General features: G+C 45.5%; 1 protein-coding gene across 3 annotated transcripts; it reads left to right on the top strand.

Annotated features, from left to right (window-relative positions):
- The first annotated feature begins 475 nt into the window (after positions 1–475).
- Positions 476–11097, top strand: POP4 (POP4 homolog, ribonuclease P/MRP subunit). Of its 3 annotated transcripts, none has more exons than XM_044428002.1 (7): positions 476–541; positions 1428–1480; positions 3204–3430; positions 6784–6861; positions 7757–7818; positions 8860–9050; positions 10485–11097. In XM_044428002.1, exons 1-7 carry the CDS (start codon positions 535–537, stop codon positions 10776–10778), a joined length of 912 nt encoding a protein of 303 aa, XP_044283937.1. In that variant the 5' UTR covers positions 476–534; the 3' UTR covers positions 10779–11097. The 3 variants fall into 3 exon arrangements, with proteins under 3 accessions (XP_044283937.1, XP_044283939.1, XP_044283938.1); XM_044428004.1 differs by having other exon boundaries at positions 8860–8961; positions 10485–10750; XM_044428003.1 differs by having other exon boundaries at positions 482–541; positions 3188–3430; positions 8860–8961; positions 10485–10750.
- Positions 11098–12378: the final 1281 nt, after the last annotated feature.

Here is a 12378-nt window from a genome sequence, read left to right as displayed (position 1 = left end):
TGAGTCCACTGCCTCGTGGATTTACAAGCGCTGCTGCCCATAGTTCGGTGGAGAAATCCAGCCCTAGAAACAAAGCAGAAGCTCTCCCTATTTCTTACTTCGTGCTGCAAAGCTCTGATGTCGGTGTGAGGAAGTACCTCTCCTAAACAACCGGTGTTGACTGCTTTTTCGAGATTTAACCCATTTTTAATGTGAGGCCAGGGGTAGTGCATTCTTTCAAAGGAAGACCTCCCGCAAATGCACAACCCATTTTCGTTTCTCCATAAAATGCAGATTAAAGGAAAGGAGCCTCTGACCGAGGCAACGTGACAGCAGCCTCGCCACGGGGCAGCCCTTTATTCTCCAGACTCGCCCGCCTCCCTCCGCCGCCAATCACAGTCAGATACACAGTCGCTCACTCTCCCGGCCTCCCTTTTATTGGTGGGCTTCTCTCTTCCTTTGAGCCTATCGGCGAGCAGTGGGGACGCATGCGCGCCTCATTCCTCGTGTGACGAAGGGGCGTGAGCTGCATTTCCTGCTCTGCCGCCGGGCAAGATGGAGCGTAAGTGCTTTGGGGGGCCTTAATATGCAGCTCCCTCCACTCCCTCCCAGTTCTTTCGGCCGTGCATCTGATCGGTTTGCTCCAGATTGTTTGCTCCAGATTGTTTAACCGGTGACTCCGGTTCTGTGCTCGCGATCGTCATGAGCACCCCATTCTACCCATTGGGCAAGTGGGGTGGAGCTCGGTTTCTGCATGCATTGACGTGTTCCTCCGCTTTCTGATGGCAGGGCACTTGACCCCCCGCACCCCGGCTCTACTCCGGATGGAATAATTCGGAGTGACTGCCTTCAAAGCGGTTTAAGACCGGGACTGGCGCTCGCTTGCCGCTAGTCCAGCCTATCCTTAAACATCCTATAGAAAGTAGAAAACTCACCAACAAATGGGGAAAGAGTTGGGACCCATCTAGTCTGCAATAGGAGTGTTTGTAAAAGGCTGATTTTGGTTCAAGCAATGGGGTTTGCAGTTTGGGGGTTAGTTTGTTTAAATAGCCTTCATGTGGCAACAAAAGTCATATATTTCTTTTAGAAGCTGGCTATGCTGGAAACAAGTGGGGGCTGTAGTCAAATAAATTTCCCAATTTGGAGGCGGCTTGTTGTAAGCCGCCCCGAGGCTTTGGCGAATGGGGCAGCATAAAAATGTTTTAATAAATAAAAAAAATAAAATAAATATGGTTTGGCATCAAAACTATGGCATAAAGTGCAGCTTTGGGATAGTCTTCCATGTGTAAACAGCCTGGATTTTTAGACCAGTCTGCTTTTCGGAATGACACAGTTCTATATTTCCCATCCTTTTGGCCACAAGGTCTGTGAATTTTCTGCTTAAGATGGAGACACCCATGTGGGTACAGCCAGAGTTTTGTATGGAAACCTCTCGCTTTGTTTTCCAGATGTGTTATACAAACAGCTGCCTCAACAAACAGCAACTCTCGTTGACATCCAGGTACTTCTGTTTGGTGGACCAGCATATATGAAAGCAATAAATAAATGAGGATCAAAAGTATTACTGTGGAGAAATCAAAGTGTGCTTGTCTGTGGAAGGTACAGAATGAATGGGAGAAAGCATGTATTCAAGGAGAGAATTAATAGCAGAATTCTATACCTGTCTTCTTGTGAATTCAAAGAGGTTTATTCTCAGGTAACTGAAGTAGGTTTGAGTCTGGAGGGTAGACCTTAGTCCTTCCCAGGCCTACATGCTGGTTCCCTCTGGATTCCTGATCCAACTTATGACTTTTACTGATTTGATTTAGATCCTGGTTTGCATTGGGGAAGCTTGCAATCACAAAACTTGATGATGAAACGGTCTTCTTACTGGAGCTCCCTTTCCCGATGTTTTTGCGCAAAATTTGCCAAGGTTCGTAGAGGAACCGGTGCATGCAGAGATGGCACTTGTATGCTCACAGATTTCCTGGCCCACCCAGGATGCGCTCTTGTACATATTTAGACAGAAAACAGTCCTGCAACACTCAGCCTTCCCAAGCAAGCATGGCAGCCGGAAGTTTGCTGGACGTTGTAGGACTCTCTTCTGGCTCACCATGCGGAGGATTGTGTCCATAGCCATTTGGAACATAGGAAGTGGCCTTAAACTGTGTCGACACCTGGATTTATCCAACCCAGTGATACCAACTCTGACTAGCAGCCATCTCCAGGGCTTCAGGCAGGCGTTTTTCCAGTTCAGCCTTGGAGCATCCAGGAATTGAACCTGGGCCCTGCAAGGAAAGCAGGGGCCGGACCACCAAGTTGCGACTCTTCATCCCGCAGCAACTTTGGATGTTGTCTGCAGTCCTGTGGGGACATGCAAGCCTGCAGTGCTATGTTGCAGTGTGCAGTTCTCAAGTTCAGGGCTGCCAGCCAGCGATCCGTACCCTTTTTCAGGATACTCCATTCCTGCACCCCAATTTTCATTTTCTCCCTCATTAGCCAGGCTACATTCTGTGCCTGTTGAGCATGGTCAGGTCTCAGATGAACTATTTTTAGGTGCATGTCCCCTTTGTAGGGTATCTTTTTCTAAGCCTTTTCAGTACTGCTGCAAACTTTTGAACTTTTCCCAAGCCTGCTCCTATCTTTCTCTTGTCTGCAGATCAGTGCCCTTTTTGTAGAGTCATAGAATCTCAGAACAGTAGAGTTGGAAGGGGCCATGAAGGCTGTTGCAGACACCAAGTCACACCATCCCACTCAGGTGGCTGTCCAGGTTCTATTGGAATGTCTCCAGTGAGGGAGAGCCCCCCACCTCCCTGAGCAGCTGGTTCCACTGTCCTGTTGCTCTGACAGTGAGGAAACTTTTCCTGATGTCCAGCCTGAATCTGGGTTGCCGCAGCTTGAATTTATTATTTTAGCTGTGTAAGGATTGGCAAAGCTGAAATTTGGTATTTAGTAAGTGTGTGTAGCCTGGAGGAATCTTGTCCATCGGGTTGTGATGGGTCAGACAGAACTTCACAACTAACATAGCATAAATTGTGTGTGTATGTATGTAAATACATTGTACATATTCAGGGCAAAAAATTGATATGGAAAAGTACGTAGGCTAGAAATGATGGCTATGCATTTTTAAAGGTCATGAATTTTAAAAGTTAAAGTGATCTAAAAGACAGGATACAAGGGCATTTTGGTGATACCTGCACAATCCTTGGCTGAGCATCAATGTCTCCAGGAATTCATTTTTGCAGCCCCAGGGATCCAGAGAGGCAGAGGCCTTCGTAAAAGCGTTCCTGAAGCGCAGCTTGCCTCAGAAGAGCGATGAAGCCATCCAGGATCACTTCACCCGAAAAGCAGTTGTCCTTGAACACTCCCACAAGAAGAGAAAGCAGCAGCAGCGGAGGAAGAAGAAGAAAGGGCTCTCTGCCAAGCAGAGGAGAGCGATGCATCTCTTTGAGATTAAACCAGAGCAGCAAAGGTAAAAGGGTGTAGAATTTGTCCCATTTGGGGATGAAGGACTGAGGAGAAAAATTGGAAATGGGGGGGAATACTTGGCATTTGATCTCCAAGAAGCCTCTTGCAGGAATTGCTGAATTGGTATCTTTTCCAAACTAGCCAGTAGGGTTTTTTTAATAGCCAAAACTATTTCAGCCAAATGTTTTGATTAGAGAGGGGAAAGTAAACCGTCCTGAACTTTTAAGTATGGGACAGTTTAGAAAAGTTTTAAATAAATAAATTTTAAATAAAAGTGAGAGCACATAGTGCACCATTTCTGGGTATGTTTAGGCAGAAATAAGTCCAACAGCCCTCAGCATTCAAGCTGTCGGATGTCTTTCTGGCTAAACACGCAAAGGTTTGAGTGTTTGGTGAGAGTTATCTATAATAATCAGATGAATTCTACTTGGAAGCTATTTTCATTGGCTTACTTACGTATTTTCCAAGACAGGACCATTCACAAGTATACACTTTCCTTACATTGTTTAAAGTTGGGTGGGTTGGCAGCTCTGAAAATGCCCATCATGCTAATTTTAGCATGCCAAAAGAGTTGTGTGGTTCTATTTTTAATACGTAAAGTTGGACAGAAGTTTTGATCTGTTCTTGTCAAGTAATGAATTTCCGAGAAAGAAAGAGAAAAGCCAATCACAACTTTGAAACTGCTCAGCTCCACTGGTATTGTATCCATTCCCTTATGAAAATAAGAATATAAAACAGTGCAGTCTTAGAAGTGAGGAGTTAAAAAATGTCTGTGGAAAGAAGAAGCAGTGGAAAGCTTTTGTCTTTTCCCCTGCATGGTGGGATGCAGATCTTCTCAAATCTACTGGCTGATGGTCTCCGGGATTCTAGGGAAAGAATAGATTAAGTAGATCCTGCAAGAACCCAGGCCTGGCCTGGCCTGCACAAGACAGCATCCCAGAATATTCCAGGCACTAGGCTGCTCGTTTCAAGTAATTCTGGGATGGTCTGTTGCCGCTAGAGGGCAACGTGTGATCTTTTTATGCTAACATGGCTCGTTGGGAGGAGGTGATCACGTTCGCTTTGTCCTGAAGACTCTGAACTTGCTCTCAAGGAGTGCTTTGTAGGGCTGACATGCCTGTGATGGGATGGATAGGAGGACTGTTTGATGTCAGACCACAGCCAGGGACACGGATCAACAGAAGGACGGGCAAGAGGGTCCTGGAGCAGATAGGCTAGAGCTGGAAGCAAACCGGAGTTGTCCTGCTTTGGGCCCAGGAAGGAAGGCAGTCCTGCTAGGGGAAAGTCCAAGGCAGAAGGAAAGAGGAAGACTGACTAGCAGATGGCCTGATTCCATCCAGGAGGCCGCACCCTTGAACTTGCATGTGCTGAGCAAGGCTATCAGGGACAGAATATTCTGGAGGAAGTCTGGTCATATGGGTTTGTTCTTGCCAGTGCTATGTCGCGTAGCATTCGACAGGGCCCCTGGAATTAATTAATGACATATGGCTCGGGCACGACTAACATAACATTACATGTACCTAGACATGGTGCAGAGAGGGTTAAAGCCAGTTGCTTGGAGGCTAAATCCGGAAAATCTGATGCTTCAGCAGGAAAATATGTGTTGCCCTCTATTTTCCAGGCAGGAAGTAGTGTAGAACTTTGGGAAACTATTTTAAACTGCCCCATACTATATGAGAATGCTGTTCGGTTGTTTGTTCAGGCTTGTCTGTTTTATTGTTGCTATGAGATGTTTAAATTTTGCTCTTACTTTTGTTTTTGTTTTCCTGTAACCTGCTTAGAAAGTCTCTTGGACTAATACTATATAAGTTAAATAACTTGTGTCGTGTGGTCTTGGCTTGCCAGGACCATGTGAGGCTTTCAATAAAGGGCACAGATTGAAGTGGTATTTATCATCGCTTCTGCCACTCCGTTCTGTGACGTACATGGACTCAGGCTTATTCATACATGAACTGAAAGAACTGCCAGACGTTGTGGTGGTCGCCTGGGGGAGATCTTTTATTTACTACAAGAGACCAGACAGGTGGTCATTTTACCAGTCTGCAGTACAGGGGGTTTTATGCAGATTCTTCAAAGCTGTGCCCAAAAAGCTTCTGAAAAGAAGCACAGAATGAAGAGTTTCTCAGGACTTACAATACTGGTGACCCTTTTCTTTCTAGGGATCCTTCTTTCTAGCCTTCCCCTGTTCTAGATAGTTTGGAATTCAACTTCCATCAGCCCCCAGCCAGCATGGTTGGTGGTCAAGATTCCTGGAAATTGTAGTCCAAAGCCTGCGGGGGGCACCAGATTGCCATTTGGCCTGGTGCGTAGGAATAAGCAGGACGAGATGAAGCTTCACCTCTGCCATGCTGAGTCAGATGTGTGTTCCTCTAGCCCAGTGGTGAACATTTCCGTCCCACGGGATGTGCTTGGTCTGTCCAGGGCCGTTGGGCTAAGCTGCCCATCGCTGGCCCATTGGCTTCCTTTGCAGGGGCCTCCTGTGTGCTCCGCCTCCATTTTATCCTCCCAACAACGCTGTGTAGTAGGTCAGACTGAGAGTTGCTGGCTGGCCTAACCGGAGATTCAGGGCTGAGCGGGGACGAGAACCTGGGTTTGCTAGTCAACATTCTGACTGCTGGGGCACCACGTGGGCCAGTCATAGTCTCGCAGCACAACCTAACTCCCGGGATTGTTGTGGTTGTGAGGATAAGACTAAGAGGAGGAGGAGAATTATGTAAGCACCTTGAGTTCCTTGACAGGAAAAAGGTGGAATATAAATATAAGAACAAGATAAGAACTTCAACATGCAGGGTTAAAGCGATACCGTCCTTGTCTCTCTCTCTCTCCTTACCTGCACATGTGCATCCATTCAAGACCGATAGGGTCTGATGTCACTGTCAGAGTTGATGGGCTGTCATGCTGAGGTCTCTCCCACACTGCCATCAAAAATCCGTTAATGGCGTGGGCAATCCAAACTGGAAGCTGGCACAATCACACTGAACAGTGCCTTAGACTCAGTGGGAAAGCCTGTTTTCCAAGACCGTGTTAAGTCCTGGCTTTGCTCCTGCTTTGAGGAACATGTTTGCACAGTCACGGCTACAACAAGCCCTTGGTCCTGTTTGCCTTCTGAGGGGAGCTCTCAGTTTTGTCTCCCGCATAGAGGAAGGTTTTCCTTGCAGGACTGAGTATTGTGATGTGATGGAACTCTCCGGCATTTTATATTATTGTGGTTTTCATCTCTGTGCTAGTCACGTCCCACTAGTAAAGCAGTTAAATTGGAAGGGAAAATATTTCCAATCTGAAAGAGCGCGTGTTGAATAGATTGTTTGACGTATTGCTGCTTCTGGAAAAGAAAAGCTCTTATGCCTTGTTCTGCAGATATGAAATCTTTCTGCCATTGCACGAACTATGGAAGCAGTACATCAGGGATCTCTGCAATGGACTCAGACCAGATGCGTAAGTTTATTCAGCTGAATTGTTAGATTGCTTTTCACACATACCCCGATGATAGATGGCATTCTTCAGCAAGTCAGGATACTGTTTCCAAGCAGGAAATCTCCCATTGGAACCAAACGGAATTGTCCTTCCAGGACTGTACCACTTCATATTAAGGATTGGGAGTGGGGTATTGTGAGTGTTTGAAGACTTTCCCAAATCAGAGTCAGCATATGTGGAATATTAGCATATTAGGGAGAAGGGTTCATATGCAGGAACTTATTTATTTTTAATGCGAGCATTCAGAGCTAACATTTCGTGCCTCTAATCTGAAATGGTTTGGTCCTGGGAAACTTTTGCTGTGCGATTTTTCTCATCATGCCTTCTGCCTCTAAATGGTTGTGCTTTTGGGATAATGTAGCAGTTAACAAGTAAGCCTGACTTATGTTTAATCTCTGCACAGCGCATACTAAATGTTGGTTCCTTTATAAATGATGATGAATAAGAATAAATGAAACATATGGATCAAAGTCACATCCCTGGAGGACAAAGCTTAAAAGACGGGATGTTGGGGAAATGCAAAGTGCACAGAGAGTACCAGTTTGGGAGGAGAATTATTAGATGTTGTAAGCCTTTTTTTGAATGATCCCCCCCCCACACACACACACCACCAACAACAACTATCTGTAAGCATTCTTCAGTAGAAGTATCTGTCCTTTAAAATGCTGTGCATACAGAATCCTGTTCAGAACTTGGAGTGATTATTTTAAGGCAGAATTTTGTGCATGTTTAAACAGGGAAAAGGCCCACAATGTACAGGTCCTTTTCTGTCTAAACACATGTAGGATTCTGCCTTTCCTGTATCTTCAAAGTTGTCTTGACATGTTAATTTTGATTTTCTTTATTTTTCTGTTAGACAACCACAGATGATTCAGAACAAATTGCTAAAAGCTGACTTTCATGGAGCTCTTGTTACAGGTATTTCGGCTTTCTTCCTACACATGGTCATTTCTGTATTTCAACCTGCCCTCTTTCAGAAGTTGGAAGTAGCATGTTGCCTCATTAAATTAATCTAAGTTAATGATATGGTCTGTCACTGATCAGTCAGGCAAGGGATCGATCGATCAAGCAGGGACATGTTTGCATATAAGAAGCAAACGGGAACAGTCTGTTTCGTTTTTAGCTGCTATATGCATGCAAGAGCAATTCCCCCTTTTGTGTCACACAGGAGAGAAGGCCTGTTCTAGTTCATCTTGCTTCCCATCTGTAGTTTTATATAAGTTCTTGTAGTGAAAGGAGCAGGCCTACTTGCTACCGGTGAACCACCTCCAGGAGATGTAGCTGCTTCGCTCTGATAAGGTCATGCGGTCAGCCGGCTGGAGCTGGAGGTCAGACTGGATGGCTCAGGAGGCCCCTTCTGACTCATTCAGTTTCTTTGTTTCTAAAAGCGCAGTGCCTGCCTCCCTCCCCTTTTCCCCCTCCCTTGTTTATCCCATTTCAGAGCTTATCTGTGGTTTATCAACCCACAGTTTTTCAAGGCCTGAACTGGGAAGGCACCTACGCTGCCGTTTAAGCACATGCAGAGATCTAAAGCACGCTCGTGGGATTTTTAAAACTGAAAGACCCTAGTCCGGCAGGGCCATTCCAGGAACTCAGATAGCACTGACAGAGCCGCATCTTGGCATTGCACAGCGCCTCTGGCACCCCAGACTTCAGTGGGATTCTGCTAATGTGCTTAGTTTGGAACCGAATTGCTCCTTGCACAACATCATGTGGAAGGACAGGATCAAACAGTACCCTAAAACCTTGGAAAAAGAGGCAGGCGTTTCCCTGGCCCTAAAAAGACGACTGCAGGTGCCAGGTGAGTGTCGCTGGGGAGGCCTTCTACAGCCAGGTGCCACCACACTCAAGGTGCGCAATTGCATCTGCCCAGCCAGTGGATTCTCTGACTATCTCATGCTAAAACTGAATGCCTGGCATCAGTTATATTTCTTCCTTTCATTTGTCTCTTGCTTATAGTGAGTAAATCCAAATGCCCCTCCTATGTCGGCCTCACGGGCATCATCCTACAGGAGATGAAGCATGTCTTCAAGATTATCACGAAAGAAGACAAGCTGAAAAGTACGCATGGAGCACATCCTAATCGCAGTGGTTTCATCCTTGAGCCGCGTTACATCGCCGAAAGAATCGCATCTCCTTTTCCATTGTCGGTTTGTGGAACGCAGAAAGCATTTGTGAAGACTGCCCATTAAAAGTCGTGGGCCAGCGGTTTTGATAAGAAAAATGAAGTTGAATGCACAATACCAGCAAAAACGCATTGCAGTCCGTAGTACAGACCAAGGAGTCTCTACCAAAGAAAAGCCTCTGGATGAAACCCAAGGTTTCATCCTGGCTGGTGGCCTCTCAGTTCAACCAGGCTGGGAATGTTGCTGAACATTCCTTGTACTCCTGTGCCGCTGTCTTTGCCTCTTCCGACACAGCAGCCTTTGTGAGCAGTGTCACTGTAGGTGCTCTGACTGGAGGGGTCCTCTCCCTCTGACCATTTAGTGCTCCAGGACTTTGGGACGCTCTGAACTGCCTGTGTGAAATCGAGGGCTACACACTGTGGTCTTTCGGTTCAGCAGCCTTAGGAAAAAATGCTATATTCCTTAACATAACACTTTGCAGAATTGCACTAATGCCTGTAACCAAACCTGCAATCCCATGTAAGTTTAGACAGGAAAAAATGCTAACTTTTCAGTGCCGGGTTGAGACTTCCCCCTGGCCAAGGCATTTCCCAACTGTAAATGCACAGGGGGTTGCTTTTAGCAAGATTAAGAATCTGTTAGCAAAACAAGATGAGCAACTTGTTTGCATCTCTTGATTAAAATCTCATTTTAAGTCATGGTGAAATTTGATGACGTTTTTACAGTTTTAGATACTTGTATGTCATCAACTATTGTACACTACTTAGAGAGCTTCAGCTAGTGGGCAGTATTTAAAACTAAAGTAGACTAACAAAACAAAATCGCCCTCAGTTCCCAGCATTCCCAGCCAGTTATACCGGTTGGGGCATGCTGGAAATTGTAGGCACCTTTTCCTGTCTAAGATTGCATAGGATTGTAACCTTAAGCTCTTGCTGCAAATACACGTGTTATGGAAATAAGCACAGATTCTTTTCTTCACTACTGCCTCTATTTCCCTCCCTGCCTTCTGTTGTCTGTGCTCTCTCTCTTGATTGTAAGCACTTCAGGGCAGGGAGCTGACCTCTCATGCTTAACAAAGCACTGAGAGGCACGGTGGGGTAGTGGTTAGGGATGGGGGGCCAGGGTGATCTTTGGGCCAAGGTGGTGGTTGTGAGGATAAGACGGGGAGGAGGTGGTGGGGAATCATGTGAGCCACTTTGGGTTCTTTGAAAGGAAAAAAGGTGGGATATAAATATAATAAATTAAAGTACAAGGAAGGTGCTGTGTATATAATATTTCTTCACAGAACTTTGTCGGTTAGATCGAGGTCTAGTCATGCCTAAAGCAGACCCACTGAAACCAACTGGAGTGATGGTACTCTTGAGACTGATTTCAGTTGGTGTGGCTTAGCCAAGATCCAGCCTGTTATGGAGGCTAAGCAGCAGGAGTTAATGAGTTCTTCTTGGCTTCTCTTTTCAGTTATTCCGAAGCAAAACAATGTCTTCAGCATGGAGACGGATGGCTTTGTGTCCTACATCTACGGAAGCAGGATTCAGTTCCGCGCCAGTGAGCGTTCCGCGAAGAAGTTCAAAGGAAGAGGGACGCTGGACCTTTAGTTCTTCTAGAAGTTCAGGACTGATGCCTTATTTCCAAGGGGTGGAAAGTATATTCCTAAGAACGTATCACAGGCAGAGAGTTAAAGCCAGAGTTGGGCATGTCAGAAGACATATGATAAATGATGGCAATCAGATATGTATCCCACCTAAAATATGAGGGGACTTCAAAAAGTTTCCACACTTTTATATTTTATAAATATTATATATATATATATATATATATATATATATATATATATATATATATATTGCTGATGGCATTAAAAAGTTGGTACAACATGATAAAAATGCATTGCGAATGAAGGTGACTGTGAAAAGGGATGTACTTTGTTTTTGAGATTCTTCATTAATAGAGTTTTTAAAAGTGTGGAAACTTGAAGACCCTCGTATGCATTTCTTCTTGTATTTCAAACTTTCTGTAAATAATTCCTTGTTCTCAATGTTGTTAAACTTGTTCAATAAAATTGTTCCTTCCATTCTTTGTTTCTAGGGTAACAGTGGCCACCACTCTGTTCATCATTTTTGTCCCGTTAAATTAAGGATTTCACAGAAGGAGAGTGTGTTCTGATTGCATACTCACCTGACTACCTCGTGGAGTTTCTCTAGAGAGCAGGAAATCAGAAGTCTTTATAGCAGGAAAGCAAGACTTTTTGACTGGCCTGTTGGAGGAGATGCAAGCTGGAATTTCCCAGGAAGGGAAAATCAAAAAGCAAGGAAAATTTTGCCTTAGCATGATGTGCGAACAGGATGAATGCAGTTGACAGGGAAGCCAGAGCAAACGGCATGGATGGTTGGTGACTCTTTTCTTCCCAGCATTGCTAGCAAAGGGGTAGCCTCTTTTGGAAGGACACAGGTGAGGCTGTATCCTTCAGTTCTGCCATATGCAACCTGCTGCAAGGGGATATTGGATGCCCGTAGCTCAGGGCAATGCACTCACCTGGGGTTTTTGTGCTCCTACTGATCTCAGGGATACTAACCGAGCAAAAGACACCTGTTTCCAAAATGACAGGTCACCAGGCTAGCTGCTAGGACTGGGTGTGAAGAGCTCTGTAAGCTGGCCTGTGGGATCTCCCTTCCTGCTGCTGCTTGCAGGGACGCCTCCTCCGATCTTGACAAAAAAGACGAGTAGCCAGCAATACCTTCATCCTCCATAAGGCCAGCTTATCATCAGTGCAGGCATCATCAGTGCAGTCCTAGCAGCCACACCACCTTCTCAAGTTCTGGTGGTGCTCACCTGCTAGAAGAAGCTCTTCCAGAAAGCGAAGAGATTTTGATTTATGCATTGGCCCCAGGTTCCGGCTGGTGGCTCTTGGGGTACTAGTAAAAACTCAGTAGATTCTCCCGGCCTGACCTCTGCCTGCTTTTCTCCACCCCTGTCCACATGGCGTTTTGTGGCACTTGTTACATATTTAATGTGGCATTTATTCCACCCATGCTTCTAGTCCACAAGCGGATGAGCCTGTAAGGTGCCACCCACTGGGTTCTTAGGTGTTTTTCCCTCCTAGTGTGGGCCAGTTCCAGAGAGAGGGGATCCGATTTTTATTCTCCCTACTTACCTAATTGCAGTACACTTTAAATCGGATGTTCACATACAGAAAAAGATGCTGCTGCCTTGAGTTTTGGAAGCACCTCCCCTGCTTCTTGCTCACTCCAGAACAACACTTCAGAATATTACACATTTAACAGAAAATCCTCTCATTTTAAGTCTGAGGTACAGTGCTCTGTTGACTCTCGCTATTCTCAGGTTGGAAGGGTGG

The sequence above is a fragment of the Varanus komodoensis genome, unplaced genomic scaffold (assembly GCF_004798865.1).
Source record: "Varanus komodoensis strain SLA01 unplaced genomic scaffold, ASM479886v1 scaffold19, whole genome shotgun sequence".
NCBI lineage: Eukaryota > Metazoa > Chordata > Lepidosauria > Squamata > Varanidae > Varanus > Varanus komodoensis.
Note: the sequence above shows the minus strand (reverse complement) of the source record. Positions and strands in the feature narration are given on the sequence as shown.

Bases quoted from the DNA above. Each gene is read 5' to 3' on its own strand.
- POP4 (XM_044428002.1), top strand. The intron at 3,431-6,783 runs GTAAAAGGGTGT...CTTGTTCTGCAG, and splicing joins ATTAAACCAGAGCAGCAAAG to ATATGAAATCTTTCTGCCAT. The intron at 9,051-10,484 runs GTTTGTGGAACG...TTCTCTTTTCAG, and splicing joins CATCTCCTTTTCCATTGTCG to TTATTCCGAAGCAAAACAAT.